Here is a 17,737-nt window from a genome sequence, read left to right as displayed (position 1 = left end):
TGAGCAGAGCACTCCTCCCCTCCCCCCCCCCCTCTTTTATCCCGCCAAGCGCCACTTTTCTCCTCAGTGTTCAGTGGTTCATTAACGTCTGGAGAAAGTGTCGTTCGGCTGTAAAGGTTGTCACATTCTTTATCACATGTATTACATAGCGAGTAAACAAAGAATATATCAGAGTTTGTTAAAATGCCCGTACCCTTGTAGTGCTCGAATCTAAATCGCCAACCTAATCGTGAATGTTAGATTTTACTACCAGTGTGGTAAACACTTAGCATTGTACTTAAGCGTAGCAATTTCCGAAATAAATAACCAGAAAAAGAACATCAAACAGAATTCACTATCAGTACCAATATCTATTTAACCTATTTATAATTATTCATCCGTACATTACAATATATCAGCGTTTTAAAATCATTGGAATACTGAGATATGAAAACTAGCACTACACTGGAAAAAAATACCAACCATATAATTTTTTGTGCTAGTGCTTTAACGTTGCACAAACACCTCGAAGGTTTTCAGCGACCCAAGAATAGGAAAGGACTATGATTGACTTAATTAAGATACAGCCTCAGAATTTGCAGTGTGTGAAAATGGTAAACACGAAGACCACTCTAATGTTTATTGTGATATTGATCTTACCTTCCACCACCATCTTCAGAAATTATATATTTCTAACCTTGATCTCTTGGCTCCTTCTGTCATCTCGGCCCGGATCTCCATATTTCGATGAACGTTAATAGTGTCATCACCTTCACCTTCTACTCCATTCTGGTGTGTTCCATCTCTCTTCCCTGTCATATCTTCCCCATTCTGTTGGTATAAATTATAAGTTCTCGGACCAAACCTCTACCTTCGTCTTGATGTCGATGCTTTTCATTAACATCATGGCATCTAATGTGTGCTGGATAACATTCAGGCAGGGGAGAGATATATTTATTTTTCTCCGGTGGAGCTAGTTCTTCCCAGTACTTTCATTTCAGCTATATTTGCCATAACTCATTTTAGAGTAATATATGATTCCGGACCTAATCCATAGTGAATTCCAAGATTTACTTTCTTTTCTTCTACATTTGCTGCCGTTCCCTTTTTAATTTGGACCGTTTTAATAAAAAAGATACTGTGTTCGGACTTCTGTCGGTCCCGATAAAGTGAATATCCTGTGCTTGAGAGAACATGGGAACATCATAGGATAAATTTTTTATTATGATCCGGATTGACAGTAGTTATAACTGGTAGGTAAAATGGGTCCACCTATTCAATACCATGCTAAAAAACATGTAACTATATTTGGTCAAAAATCAGTTACATTGTCATATAATTAGTACATGGGATCGGTTTCGGCCGCATGGGCTATCATTACTCGTAAAGATTTAAAACATTGTCATAATTAAAAACACGAAAGACAATGAAAGACATCAAAACCAAGTTTTCTATCAGATTGATTTTAATGTAGACCAATTACAACACGGGAGCTTTAATCGAACTTTGGTGTTCACTTATGTTACTTGTGTTCAAGTTGGTCCCTCTGGACCTATTTAGTGTCCTGGTTGCCCATACCAAAAGTGGCTTTCATCAGAATGTATTTCTTTTCACTGTGTATTCTAACATGTTAGTTTCTTCTGAATGGGTATTTTATTATATGAGTATTTTTATTGCGGTCTCTTTGTAATCGAGGAAGAAAACCCATGGTCTCATTATCGTACAGACAAGTTGTATTCATTAATATTCTAAGATTGTAACTTCCCTTTATCTTGTCTTTTAATTGCCTCCTCCCATCTAACTCTATTTAGAATTAATTGCGAAAGTTATCCTTGGTTTGGAATATTCTACGATGCAGTTTTTCACTTCCTTGATAACGAGCTTTGTAAATTACTTTACATCCTTCTGGTGAGGGTTTTTGCTATTTGTTTTGTTACCATACGCACGTATTACATTTCTAAATTTAATATTTGTCAAGTTATGTGCTATTCAATTAATTAGGGCTTTATGCCAAATACCTCAATACTGTTAGTAATGTCGGTCTAGAGTAAGTTTTCTTCGAATGTTTTCTTTATATTCGTATTGATAGTCTAATTTCTAATATCCATTGACCCTTCATGGTTATTTCCAATGATTCATATGAATACAATGTCCTTTCACTGCTAAGATACCCCTTTGAATATTATTTCAATTTTGGTATGATGGAATTCCTTTGATAATCGATCCACCTGTTTCTCGTGTTTATATGTATATCCTTGAGCAAGCTACCAGTCATATCCGCCAGCTTTCGTTAAATGAAGGGGCCCCTGACCTAGATGTTAGGCCCCTTTAAACAATAAACTTCGTCATCAAGCATTAAATGAAGACAAATCCATGCTGATAAATTAGTTTAATTGTTCCTTTTCCCATTGGAATTATGATTTTTGTTTTATTTGTAATGTCTCACATGTAATATGTCTGTTTTATCTCTCTATTCCACGTACGCAGTCAATTTAAATTTCATTTAATTCCCTTCTATTTCCTCGTCGATCTTTGGCGACTGTGTTATCCTGTTAAACAAAGAAGGATCAGGAATAATTAAGTGAAGTCTATTTGAACTTACTGTTTTGTTACAATGGTATTCACTAGTGTTGGAAGTAAAATGAATCTTATCTTAGGTTCTTATTCCTTGGGAGTGGTAGTCGACATAATTTTATTTCCAAATTTCAATTTCAAGTGTGTACTTCTACATCATGGCTGAAAAATTGAAACTTATTGAGAATTGTTTTTGTTCCAGATGTCAGATGATGATCGGATGTCACTGACAACAGCGGTAAGCGACGAAGACGACGCAGAAAGCGTACACAATTCACCGTACCGTGCCAAGCAGACAGGCACAGCGGCCGCTTCCTTCAACTGTACGGGTGCTGTTCGTAAGGCAGGGTGAGTGAAATTTTTACCGAATATATTTATTCCCTTATGCAACATTAATAGAAAGGTTCCAAGTAACTTGTTTTGTATTCTCTTTCATAATTCCCCCTTTATTGTCGCTAGCGTAATAATAGTACTGATTTTCTTTATAGTACGGAAAAGCGAAGGAGGAAGCTTTGCTTAACTTTGACTCTACAGTAATTCATATTGGAGGTCAATTGTAATTTATTTTGAACTTCAAGGTAGTGATTTTTATTTATTTTAAATGTCGTAATATAATGGGATAGTTTATCTCTCTTTTGTTTGTAACAAAAAAACCTACAACCTGTTTTCCAGTCATTGACCGGGTCAGGGATGAATGTATGATATATAGGCTATTAGTACGATGGGGTCGCCACTCCCAAAGTGATTTATTAATGACTGATAGATGCTATGAAATGAGAATGGAGAGTGTTGCTGGAATGAAAGATGACAGGGAAAACCGGAGTACCTGGAGAAAAACCTGTCCCGCCTACGCTTTGTCCAGTACAAATCTCACATGGAGTGACCGGGATTTGAACCTCGGTATCCAGCGGTGAGAGGCCGACGCGCTGCCGTTTGAGCCACGGAGGCTCCTTGCTTGTAACAAGTCATTTTTAATTTCATTTATTTCCTATTACTTCCTTTGAATGATTATTTAATTTCATCTTGAGTTTTATTACGACCTTTGTCAAAGAAATGAAGAAACAGAGACTGGCAATCCTGATGGAGCGGAGGAATTATTGATCTCTTTCATAACCAGGCATATAATGGAACAGAATTACATTTCAATTCAATTTGGAAATGTTCACTCCTAAGCAACGTTACCAACAAACCAAATCGTAAATCTGCAAATTTACTAAAACAATTCAGCGGTTACTGAAACTAGTCTGTTTCTTCCTCTTTTTTGATCGAATATGTGGTAAAAAATGGTTACATTTTATGCGTATTTGCTTGCATTTAAATGATATAATGAGTAGAATAATCACTTGTATTCACAGTTTAGTGCAACGTCCATGCAAGATTTGCAGTGGTTTTTACTTCTAACAGGTTCCTTTTATTTTCGTACGTACAATATAGGGATACAATTACAGTTTCATTTTTGGAATATGCGAGGGAAAAGAAAAATGAATAACATATACAGTAGACTACAGAGTACAGGGTTACTTTCACCTCCAGAGATAGTCCCTTGACAGAGTCGAGAATCCAACCATTTACTTCAAAACTGCATTGTTAAGTTTAAACGTAAAGCAATATTCACTATCGAGAAAGTAATGAAAAGAGACGGAACAAATATTCTACTACGTTTTACGTTTTAGAATTCTGCTCCATTTAATCTGTTCTCTACTCCAAAACTTCAATTCTATTGTGCAAAGAGGAATTCTGCTACGATGGGCAACGCTGTTTCTAAGTTACTGCTGCCATTTAATGGATTTCTCGCCATTTATCCATAGAGTGGAACGCTGATCTACCCACAGAAACATAGAAATAATAATATCCTGTGGGTGAGGTACGCAGAAGAAGAATGCACCCTCGGTATCCCCTGCCTGTCGTAACAGGCGACTAAAAGGGGCGACCAAGGGATGATTGTATTAGAACCATGGGTCGCCTTTACTTGCGAGTAGTACCACTATGTTAGATACACAATAGGTTTGTGATTAGTAGCAGCAGAGATTGTGGGTCTACAGTACCTGTGATTAGTACCACTATATGCGGAACACTACGAGCTTACGTTGCCTGTGATTAGTACCATTATGTGAGAAACACCACGGGTCTGGGCGTTGCCTGCGATTAGTACGCACTATGTGCGGAACACCACGGGAATACGGAGCCCGTGATTAGTACACTTAGGTGAGGAACACCATGATTTTGCGTTGCCTATTAATGGCGACATTATGTGAGGAACTGCCATAATGTACCATAAGAGCACCATAATGTGTGGAACACCATGCGTCTACGCTACTATTTATTAGTACTGAAACATGACAAATACCATGGTTCTACTTTACTAGTGATAAGTACCATTATGAGGGTCCATTGATCTGGATTTTGGACTCCTTTAGACAACAAACATCACCGATTTAGGATTGTTCGTCGGAAGCAGTCCCTTAGTCAGTAATACTATTCTTTTTTTTTTTCTAGTTGTTTTACGTCGGACCGATACAGATACGTCTTATGGCGCCGATGAGATAGGAAAGGGCTAGGAATGGGAAGGAAGCGGCCGTGGCCTTAATTACGGTACAGCCCCAGCATTTGCCTGGTGTAAAAATGGGAAACCACGGAAAACTATTTTCATGGCTGCCGACAGTGGGGTTCGAACCTACTATCTCCCGAATACTGGATACTGGCCGCACTTAAGCGACTGCAGCTATCGAGCTCGGCACTATTCTTTTAAGATAGTCTATGAGAAGGTGAGGCATTACGGGGCGGATCCACTGATTGTTTTAAATTCATATTAATCCATTCATTTTTCATAACGTTTTGAATTCTGGTCAGTGGATGATTTTGGACTTTTAAATTGTCATTACATTTCGTCTCATTTCACACCATTAGGGGCCGATGACCTAGATGTTAAGCCCCTTTAAGCAACAAGCTTTATCATCATCATAAAACTACTATTTCGAGTATTCATTGGAAAATATGTTATGAATGCTGGTGGTTCGGTCTTCCCTCTCTGGTAGTTTTTTAATAACGTAAACAGTTGCTCAGATTGCTCTTGATACACTGTTTGCAAAGATTACACATTGATATTTTTAATTTTTTACTTTTTAAGTGTAAAATGTACAGAAAAGGAATTAACAAAGCTTAAACCATATATATCCACAAAAAAATGTAACATGAAGAAGAAGAATTGGGATGAGTGCAAATTCAGTGATTGTGTTCGTGCAACATACATTATATTGAGCGGTTTTCTCGTGTTTCAAAGTACCTGCTTTTAACATTTTGGTCCTAAATTCAAATTTAACCCTTCTTCTGGATAATATATTATCCGAAGATCAAAATCAGCACGATTTTTTTCATAACAAACCAAGTTTCTAGTTAGCATCAACGCTGGGCACTGAACTGTAAACAGTACAGGCTAGTTCTGTACCTGCCTCTACTGAGCTTTTGAATCCTGGGCTACAGTATGTGTATTTGTCTTGGTTACTTGTGAGTAGCCTGACAGTTATTGGTAGGAGAGAGGTCCACTCTTCCCGTCTCCCCCTACGGCTACTATTATTTGTCACTGTTAACACTGTTAACTTGGAACGTTGAGCTCAAGAATATATAGTAGGGGGAAGGGAATTTATCCTCAATGTTCAACCTCCTTGAGCATGATTTATCGTTAGTGCTTTATATAAGATCTCACTGTATTAATCTTGTGATCTAAGATAAAAATGAGAGACACTTCAAATCACTTAACCCTTAAGTGCAGTTTGTAGAATCCTCGAAACCTATCTCTCCGAAAGCTGCTCAAATACGCCGGCCATTTATCGCTAGATTTACCGAAATGTGTAAGAACTCCTAAGCAAACAAACTTGTGAATCAACTGCCCTTTAAGGCCTTGGCCTGACAAGACCATGGTCCCTCCAGACAGCTTGTGGATACTGGGTGCAACGAGATCAACACAATGAAATTCTCAGCCATACTACACTGTCTACACTATCAGACAGCTCCTCAGGTCGTCTGAGTGAACCCATTTCAGCACTCGGTCCAGAGCTGAAATCACTAGACAGGCTATGAATCGAACAAGGGCCCTTTCGGTAAGAAGCAGGCACAGTACCCCTATTCCATAACGAGTAAAAGAATTAGTGTCATCACTTTCTGATCTTAAGCGTTCTACCAGTGCACGGCGCCAATGTAGGGTACAGCAGCTAATCATACCACGTCCCACTGTCAGCTGTTCTTGTACTTAACCAAACACAATACTGTACTTTAAACGCGTAAATACCAAACCTACGAACTTTCTGATCAAGAGGACATAATCAATATTTCCCATTACTTCTGATTCGAAGGAATACACCAGAAAGTGGAAATTACGAACAACGGCTTGTTCAGAACTTTTCGAAAGAGATACGTTCAAAATACTTTTACGTTCCTAAGAACTGTACATTATGAAAATGGAGTCTCTATTCACAGTATTTATGTTCAGGATAAACAAAATTTGGGCATGGCGCTGTTCAACCAGCTGAATTTGGTGTCATAGAAGGATAACCATCTGTACAACACAAAAGTCTGGAGAACAAACTCATCCTTGAGATTATGAGGTAACAAGGTGAAGGGCAGGTCAGATCCTTATCCCTACACTTTGGTGTGATACTCATCTGCCTACCGGATGTCCCTCTCAGTAATAATTACACTCCTTGCCTATAAGTAGAGGCGTGACTTTTTCGCATTAATTTGTCTACGATTTCTGGGAAAGGAACACTTGTTCACGTTATTTCACGAATTAGCTCTTCTCTAGCGCTTGGATTTCGTTTTAATCATTTTCTAAAATTGTTCATTAAAGTTTAACTCGTGTGATTTGTGAACTATTTATGTGAAAGATAAATATATAAATGGAAACATTATTGATAATTGTCCATTATTCCTTTATTACAGTCCTAATCAAGTGTCAGAGCGTCGACACAATATGAGCAGTACAAATATACATAAACGTAACATACACGTTACATTACACAAAATATACGGCACATTACACATATAATTCGTGCCGTCACACTGAGTCCATCCAATAATAAGCGACATCAATTCTCTCTTTGGTCGCTTGAACGAGGTTTTGAAGTGTATAGGGCATAGTTGACAGTTATACATGTGTGGGGTAGTTTGCTTTTTACCACAGTCACAGAGTTCTGTCTATTTTCATAAATAGCACCACTTCTTGAGGTTGTCCCTAAATCTTTCCCTACCACTCCTCAAACGATTAAGTGACCTCCAACTAGCCCAACTGAGCTGATGTCCAGGAGGTGGAGATTCATTCCACTCCGAAAGGTGTTGTATTCTGCTTCTCCACTGGTCTCGGTGCGCTGTTGCTGGTGATTTGTTTAATGTGGTAGAGACGTTGAGGAATCTCCTTCTTGATTTTAATTTTTTAGGGGGTGGTCGAAGTCTAAATAATATAATCGGGATTACGTAGTAAATTACCCTTTCACCCTTTGCGGCCATACCATTAAGGGATTTCATAGAATATTAAAACTGACAGTTATTTTTGTCAAATTGGGAACTCATTATCTTCCATTCCTCAAAACACTGGTAATATTGGAATACAATTTCAAGCTGGTTATTTTCCATTAATTTCGCTGCATTTCGCTCTGTTTTTGCTAGGGGCTTTACGTCGCACCGACACAGATAGGCCTTATGGCGACGATGGGATAGGAAAGGCTTAGGAGTTGGAAAGAAGCGGCCGTGGCCTTAATTAAGGTACAGCCCCAGCATTTGCCTGGTGTGAAAATGGGAAACCACGGAAAACCATTTTCAGGGCTGCCGATAGTGGGATCCGAACCTACTATCTCCCGGATGCAAGCTCACATCCGCGCGCCTCTACGCGCATGGCCAACTCGCCCGGTACATTTCGTTTTGAACTAGCCTTATCGCTTTAATTCGCAAAAATAACATCAGTAATTTCTTAACCAGAATCATATGATTCGTTAAGATATCTCAAAATCGCTTCAAATTCCTTTTTTATTGCATTTATCGTTAATGCAAAAAAAAATCATGCCTCTACCTAATCATGTGGCTGAACCTGTGGCTGTCTGTCACAACAAGCTCCCTTCTTCCCTTCCTGTCCCTTCGCTATGCACCCCCTCGGAAGAATCTTCTAAAAGCTGTTAATGTACTTTGGATAGGTCCACTAACTAGTATTGTTCTTTAATTTACAGCAATATTGGTCGTTGTTCAACTGGGAAACACTTTTAAAGGAGCTTGTTTATTTTGAATTCAAAATACATCCAAACGATTGCACTCATAACTGAATTAAAATAAAATAATAATCTACAGCTCTCCACTATTATCGACAGTTTTCAAGTATAGTTATAAGATTTCTGAGCTGGAAAATCTCTCTGCATTTCCTTTGCCCTGAAGTAAAATCGACACTTCAAGTAATGAAATACCAATTTAGGGATGGTATCCATGGTGCGTTCAATGCAACAGCCCACACCGGTAGATTCACACCGAATTCTGTCGATCGAATCTAGACAGTCGTAAAAAACATCACTCCACATTGAATTTGATGAAGCGATTTTTCTGAAATTTCCATTTCAGTTTGGAGAAAGAATATCACGAACACTTTTGGAGGGACGGGTTAGAAAACTTGTGTTACTACTGAATCCGTTATCCCTGATTTCTGTAGCACTGAGTAACGCCGGTATATTGTATCCCGAAACCCGGAATGAAACAGAACTGGATAATTGTTCTTTAAGAAACCGTTGTAACACTCTCACTGCTTGATATCACCCACAAGGCACGTCATTGACAGTGTATTCGTCTTTAGGCATGGATATAAACATAGTTGAACGTTAGATGAAGCACTACATTTCGCGTGATATCTACCGGGGAATGCAAACGCGTTTCGACAATCGCCAGTTCCCCTCCCAGCGCTAACTAGTGGCTGACTCATTAACCACCACGAATAAAGAAGAGAATGATGACACTATTTTCGTCTGCTCCCTCCGCCTTCAATATAAGGCAGGACAACATATTCAGCACCTTGGCATCTCCGTAAACAAAAACGTAGAAATGATATAGGCGTTTGGGCTTATGCCGAGTCAATAAAATAAGGTGAATTTTTTTACGTTTTGCAGAGAACTGTGCTCTGCGTCATCAGAAGAAAATCTCGACTGCCCACGAGAAAGGTAACTAATTCCTAAAATAGACTTACAAGTGTATCCAAAACGTATTTTACAATACTGAAATGGGCTTCTAAAACTTTTATATCTTTTCCTTCACAACTTCGGAGTGGTTAGTGCCACACTACTTATATTTTAGGGGAAAATATTGCTTTCTCGATCTTTCGTATAGATTTGTTTTTTGGTAGTTGCTTTACGTCGCACCGACACAGTTAGGTCTTATGGCGACGATATGACAGGAAAGGGCTAGGAGTGGGAAGAAATAGGCCGTGGTCTTAATTAAGGTACAGCCCCAGCATTTGCCTGGTGTGAAAATGGGAAACCATGGAAAACCAGTGGGGTTCGAACCTACTATCTCCCGAATACTGGATACTGGCCGCACTTAAGCGACTGCAGCTATCATGCTCGGTCGTATGGATTTTAGACATTTAACGAAGTGTACTGAGTTTCGTTTTTTCTAATCTCGTATGGTTCATGTGAGAAGTGTACCTAACAATTTTAAAAATATCACCTGCGGGAATGTAATGTTATCTAACAGCTCAGAGAGTGTGCCAATGGTGTCGCCATATTTAAATAGTAATTTAGAGTACACTTTTGTTGGAGGGACACCCTAATAGTTTTTTTTTTGTTTCAGAAATGCTTACTCTATTCAGAGAAGTAAAAAACAAAGTTGAAAATATTTGATGACCTTTCGCGACCAATTGGCCTTAATTAAGGAATCAAAATGGGGAACCGTAGAAAACGACCTTGTAGACCATCGTTTATGGGATTTGAAATCACCGTCCTCCGAATTCAACCTCAGAGCTATGTGACCCGAACCGTACAGCCAACTCTCTCGTTATAAATCCTTTTCTATTTGCGTAAAGTATCTTCACATTGCAAATATTTGAATGTTAAAATCTATTTTCTGAAACAAAATATTTTGAAACATGTATTTTTACCCCACGCTCACAGTTATCCTATCAAAGAAACGTCTGATTTCGCTACAGGAAGTCTGCTTTAGCACTCCTGCTATGTACGTTACCTGCGGTACACAGCCGATTGTTTGTTAGGCTACCCGCTTCACAGGTCGGGGAAAAAGATTGTATTGTCTCGTCTAGTACGTTTCACTCAGGACTCAAATTCTTCAAGATCATTGAATATGTTGAAGAACTAAGGTTGCTGTAAGGACGCAAAAATGGCGTTACCTTCTCATGTAATTCGAGAATACTGGTAAGTAGGTTATCTGTCTGGAAAACTGATTCTTGAGAAGGGGGAAGTGTACGAGAATGTATTTCCGCGAAAAAATTGGCGATCTGCAAAGTGTCCTTGCAGAAGGGCAAGTGACTGCTCCCGCGATATGGGCTGTAACTACAGTGTTCTGCAGCCATTGCCGTTGGAGAAAATGGTGCAAATCCCACACGAATGGATTAATAATGATGTCTGCATAGACTATCTGGTCCACTGTTTTCGGACTCCGTGCACCATCCTCGACGAAATAAGGACCCACTACAATATGATCGGAAAATATATTGGAAGCGTCTTACAAGATTCTCGTTTGTGATTACGGTTGTTGAGCGTCCTCTTGTCCCCTTTCCTTTACATAAGACTGATCTGGTATGACAGAACTTGTCAGTGACAGCTAATATTGTTCTGTTATGTGGTTATTCCTTACTATATCACTCCTCGTACTGTTCTTTAACGTAAAGAAAACTCGGTCCATTTTGACGTCCCACTCCGTATAACCGGAAATAATGTTCCAAATTAACACGTTCTCCTCTGTTGCATGAACTACTTTATAATTGCAGAAATCGACACAACGCTTAATATGTCAAACTATCATATAAAATAAATAAATAAATAAATAGTTGCTAGGAAATATGAGATAAGCAATCATTTCTGTGTCTTTTCTCCCGCATACTGAATGTAACATTTGCATACTCAAGTGCACAAACCAGGATGTGTGGCTCTGAAGGTAAGGCGCAGTCCAAATTAGCAGATTCAATCCAGCTCTATCTAGGGTTATTTGAAAGTGCTCAAATACCCCAGCCTCGCGACACTAAATTTACTCCCGGGAAAAATGCCGCCACCTTGGTGTCTTCGAAAACCGTAAAAGTAGTAAGTAGGACGTAAAACCAGTCACATTATTATTATTATTATTATTATTATTATTATTCTTTGTCGTTTAGGCCTACTGAGGACCACGGGGCTCGTATCTACTCTTGGGTAAAGTTGTTGCTTTCTTCTTCTTCTTCCAATACTCATTATTATTATTATTATTATTATTATTATTATTATTATTAAGTACACGAATATAATATTTTTTGCTAGTTGCTTTACGTCGCACCGACACAGATAGGTCTTATGGCGACGATGGGAGAGTAAAGGCCTAGGAATGGGAAGGAAACGGCCGTGGCTTTAATTAAGGTACAGCCCCAGCATTTGCCTGGTGTTAAAATGGAAAACCACGGAAAACCATCTTCAGGGCTGCCTACAGTGGGGGTTCGAACCCACTATCTCCCGGATGCGAACTCATAGGTGCGCGCTCCTAACCACACGGCCAACTCGCCCGGTGCTAATAATAATATAATATTTACGTTAAATTTAACCTCTGAAATGGATGATCAATATTTAATTCAGTACATAGGATTATAGCCATCATATCTTTGAACATTTCTGAGTACGAAATATAGTAGCTGTTTGATGGTGGTTTATTTAATTGCGTGTAACACGGATTAAGAATTGAAAGTACTTGATTAGGTACTAAAAGAAAGCGGGATTCCATATTTTTGTATCAGCAAGGAAATAAAATTAGAGAAATCATTGCAAGAACGTTGATAGTTGGATATCAAAACCGTTTGCCAACCTATCCCTTGGTAACTATGGTCATCCTTGAAACATATTTAGACACTTGATGAGTGTATGAGATAGATTATCCCTAGCGTTAATAATAATAATAATAAGAAGAAGAAGAATGTCGTACCCGGCTTAGATTGGCCTGATATTACAAAGACAGCAAATTTTCTGAAGTCCCCAGTCTTATAAAATAGCATATATTTTGTCAAGTTATATTGTACGTACTTCAGAATACTATATTGCATGGACATATGAAAATAACGAATGAAGGCATGATCTAACCGAGATAATGAGATCAAAACAGGCTGAGGCCATGAACTGCGGCAGCACAGAATAAAGCTCCTATTTGTATATTAATATGTATGAAGAATTAAAGTTAGTGAAGCTGCCTGATAGAACAGAGAAACATGCCTGATCGTATTACTGTAAATGAGATATCTGCACGCAAAAGCACGTCTGATCGTATTGCTGTAAATGGGACAACTGCCGGCTTCTCCTTTAAAGGTAATAAACTACGACAACACACACACACACACAATGTGAATACACCAACAGAAGGAATTTATACATTTTACTGAAGTTTCTTCGACTGTGATGATGTTTGATATAGCATGCTATTTGATATTACATGAAGAGGACCGTGGTATAGGCTAAGACGAGGTTTTGTTGAGAATATTTCTCGGCCTGGTAAAGAAAGAAGGCAATACTTTGGTGTTATTAAAAATCATTATGCTGATAAGGGTATGAAAATGTGAATCCAGAAGCAATAAGTATATCGGAAGTTCAACGCTAGGTATGTTTAAAACGTTTAAACAGAATCTCTCCTTGGCTTTAGCTACACTCAACATCAGGCCTGTATACTAAAACCCTTGAGCTTATGTTGCCATGGTTACGGCCAGTCGTTTCTTCATCCTATTCCTACAGCGTGTGTAGTGCGCTGCCAATACCTCGAAAACAGTTGGTTTTCGCGCCCTAAAACGTTATTTACTGAGTTTTGTTCTTCGCGCCGTCGTAAGACTTCAAATGAGCTTTGTCTCGTGCTTGTACGACAAATTCGATATTTCGCCTACATAATGGGTCAAAAATCCTAAATATAGGGAATATCTTGTAATCAGTGTTACCCGTTCAGATTGGTTCAGATTGATGAAGATATATATATTTATATAAGGAGCAGAAATACAGAAGGGCAGACAGGCAGAACTTCTGCATTATCTATATAGATATTTGTGCAACTGGATCATTAAGTACTTTCAGGACAAAAAAGCTAAGAAGATCTACAGGTCACAGGTAATTCCATCCTATAACTTTTCCCACTCAAAAAGAAACTTCAAGCACGCCAGTATTTCCAAAAGGAAAGCCGAAGCTAAGTAGATGAAAGGAATGGACACAGGAGAGAAGGAAATAACACCGAGAACGAATGCGGAAATACTAGACAAATGTGAAAGCCCGAAGGAGACGTGGTTCATAGTTGGCCGAAACGAAATGAATGAATGAATGAATAAGTCTTATGGCTGCTATGTTCAGCATTTTCATTTCAATGCTATTTATGCTGCCCAAATATCAATTTCCACGTTCTTTTTTACTCCAACAGATGTCAGAGAGACCAGGAATTTGATGAGCGATCTACGGCTATGTTTTAATTAATTTTGTGTGTTTCCTAACAATGTTTACGGATATCTAATTTCAATAGGAGTGAGACAATATTGCATTTTGCCCCCACCCCTTCCCCTCCCTTCCTGTTGTTCAACACTTACGGAGGAATACATCGCACTAAGGTCTCTGGACAGCTGGCATGATGGAGTGTCAGTTGGAGAAAGAACGTTGCAGAATCTGCGTTTTGTTGGCAAGCAGTGAAGATGAACTTGCTGAATTGTTGCAGCGGGTAGAACATGAAAGTCTTCAGCCTGCAATGGAAGTGATTCGCAGCAAACCAAAGGGGATGGTTGTTGTTAGAGGAAAGAAGCTCCAAGTTAGTGGTCGTCTAGTTGGCCTAGATGTTGCTAATGATTATTTTATCTTGGTTCCTGCCGAGAAATACTGGCAGCTGCGAGAAAGAGGTCGAAAGAATTGCTCTTGGAAAATTTGCTTTGGATAAGCTTCGAAGAATCTGATGTGACCGAGCAATCAGTTAAAACACAAAGAAACGTCTAGTTTGTGTCTGAGTATTATCAGTTTTCTTCTATGGCAGTGAATCATGGACAGTGAAGGCTAAAGATATAAAATGCAGCGACGCTGGTGAAAAAATTCTACGAATACTTTGAATAAAGAAAAGATCTAACTCCTCTATAATCGAGGAGGTTTGCAGTAGCGGTGATTAGAAGGGGAAGGGGGGGCAGTCGTCCCTCTACGTTGTAGAGAAAACACTGCAGTTTTATTCAATTTCAGCTAGCTGAAACTAGAAATTTTAGGAATTATTAAAGAAAAATGCAAGTTTTACAACCTCTGATGTCTTATCAGCTATCCTTTTCCTTTATTTTTTTAGTAAAAAAATATTAGCAGAAATACGCACAAAATGTCGCTCGTCGCGGCTAACAGATTCGTATAGCGCCATAGCAAGTAGTGGAAACTTTGCAAGTGGTGTGAGGAAGGGTAGCATTGGTATATTTTTTGGCAAGGTAATGGTCACTGAAGTATGATTCAACCGCTTGCTGCGCGGATTCATCAGTCTGGTAGTCTCTTTAGTGCCTGTTAGTTTCTTTGTGTGTAATCAAACACTAAATGATTTTTAATTGTATAATCACGCCTGACTTCTGTTTAACTGTAATACATGTGTAATATTGTTCCTTTGGTGAAATTTTTAATGTGTAGTACTGAATCAACATCTCAAAAATGTATCATCACAACACTTAAGTTACTAAACTGTCAACCTTTATCTTTCTGTCAAAATTCGCCCAGAGAGCATCAGAAAACTCAGAACTTTGTATCTTTATTTATCAGTTTTGATGTATATTCGCCCCCCCCCCTCTCCCTACTTCTAATACCCAATGGCCGTTACTGGAGCTTGGTATCCCGAATCGACTTTCCATTCTTGTTAGACGGAGAACCCTGCAGTTCTTTGGACATTTATTAAAGAGAGAGAGTAGCCCTGAAAAACTAATTGTTCAAGGAAATTTAAACAGTAACAGGCCGCATGGACGAGCTCCCAGAAGATGGAAAGACATGATTATAGACGCAACTCACGCACCTCTTCTAGTGACAATCCGGAAAGCAGAATACCATACACAATGCCGACTGCTGGTGAACACTTGCGACCACAGTACTCAGAGATGAGTTACGCGACTGAGAACGACGGATATCGAGTGCTGAAGTAACTTTTCTGCTCCCTTCAAACATCCGACTACCTCTGACGAGTTTGGAACTGTGTTCTTGGGATACAGAGGCCTACCTACCTTCTATCAATGTTCCACTGAGATGGATGTAGCGATGTTTCAGGAACTTACGTTCACTCATTTCTTTCTTGATTGTATCTCCGTTGTTAATAATAAGAAATTTCATTATACCTTGGTGGTATAAAGAGGTAGTCTTATGTAGTGTGGTCGTATGGAAATAAAGAAGGGAGGGCATTATCTTCCAGACTCTCGGTGCCGCAGGTGGTCCAGCAATTAAGCTTTATAATACGGGAGAACCAGTTCTAGCATAAAAATACAGTGCAAGTTGGAACATGTGCTAACATATCCTACGCTAGAGTCTCGTTGAAACTAATCTTCAACTCTGATCCCGTTCATTGTGAAATATTAACAGGGAAATATGTAGTCATTCTTGGTTCTTGATATATTTATATGTTTGCCTTGTGTAGCAGTTATTGTTTATATTCTATTTATCTTAATACTTCACGAATTATTGTACCGTTGTTGGATTGGCTATGGTTATTGACTTCTAGCATAAGTGCAAGTATATAGTCATATTATCTTGATTCTAATTAGAAAGAGAAAAGTAAGAGGTAAAACCTCTCGAAAAATGAAGGTGCCGTAAAAAAAGGAAAGGATCGCGAAAAAGTGGAAAACGGAAAATCTCCCTACGCCTTGCAGAAAAAAAACGAGAACTGACCAAGCGACGCTGCATGAGATGGGGTTCCTTTGTAGGCTAGACTATTCTATAGAAACTAACTGTAATTGATGCTGCTTCTATGACCTTACTTGTAGTTTAGGAAAAAGTGTTCATGAAGGTTACATGTTTCCTAGTAGCCTATAGAGCGGCAGGATAGACCTGCCTGAGCATTGCTCTGATCAGCAGCTATCTCACCAAGTGGATATAATACAGGGGTAATAACTATTTATTAACTTACTTTGACATATTTCCTTCTACTCTTTTGCAGAGCATAGGGCTGCTTTCCCAATTTGACACCTGGGCCGATGACCTTCGATGTTAGGCTCCTTAAAACAACAAGCAAGCAAGCACCAATTTGACCCCCGAGAAATGTTATAGCTGTACCTTAACTCAGGCCACAGTTCAGCCTTCAAGATATAACCGCTTCCTATTTTAGAATCGCAAAACACATAGAGTGATGTGAAAACATTTAGCGAGTAACATAACATCCACAGCGTAATAATAACAATAATTATAATAACTAGTTGATAGCCTGCGTGTGCTACTACGCCTCAACAAATAAAAGGTATTTTAATAAATTCTACTTTGCGCAATTTTTATTAAGATGTTTCTTCATTATTGGTTGTTTTGTTATTTATATATTTATTATTACATTTACTTATAATTTCACTTACAAAACAAATAATTACCGTAAATATGTTCTATTTTTTCGATTAATATGTCTATTAATTTGATCAAACTATTTCTGTATGATTATATACATGGCGATTTATTTGCATGATGCAGGATGTGCATTCCAACGCAAGTGGATACATGGCATTCTTTATTTCTCTATCTGGTGCGAAAATTAAGAGATTCCTTGGCAATGAGTTGCCTGGTTACATGAAAACACACTTCGAACACAGCGTGTTGAATTTCTGTTTCCAATTAACAGGCAATGAGTTACCTAGTTACATGAACTTCCTAGCAAGAAAGGTAATTCATAAAACATGGCGGCATGTTCCTATACTCCTATATACAACCTTTCTTACCGGACTATCACGATACAGAGTAAGTCACTGTCATCTAGCGACAATATATCCATCACGGCCGATCCAAATCTTGGTGCGGCTTTGTAGTTAAGT

General features: G+C 38.7%; 1 protein-coding gene across 1 annotated transcript in view; it reads left to right on the top strand.

Moving 5' to 3' along the window:
* The first annotated feature begins 2,746 nt into the window (after positions 1–2,746).
* LOC136856812 (protein still life, isoforms C/SIF type 2) overlaps positions 2,747–17,737 on the top strand; it is a 560,067-nt gene continuing 545,076 nt past the window's right edge. Inside the window, exon 1 of the mRNA XM_067134934.2 lies at positions 2,747–2,901. Within this exon, the coding sequence (XP_066991035.2) occupies positions 2,756–2,901 (146 nt within the window). The 5' untranslated portion in view covers positions 2,747–2,755. The remainder of the gene's footprint in view (positions 2,902–17,737) is intronic.

This window comes from Anabrus simplex, chromosome 1 (assembly GCF_040414725.1).
Source record: "Anabrus simplex isolate iqAnaSimp1 chromosome 1, ASM4041472v1, whole genome shotgun sequence".
Classification (NCBI taxonomy): Eukaryota; Metazoa; Arthropoda; class Insecta; order Orthoptera; family Tettigoniidae; genus Anabrus; species Anabrus simplex.
The sequence above is the reverse complement of the archived record's forward strand: the minus strand, read 5'-3'. Positions and strand labels throughout refer to the sequence as shown.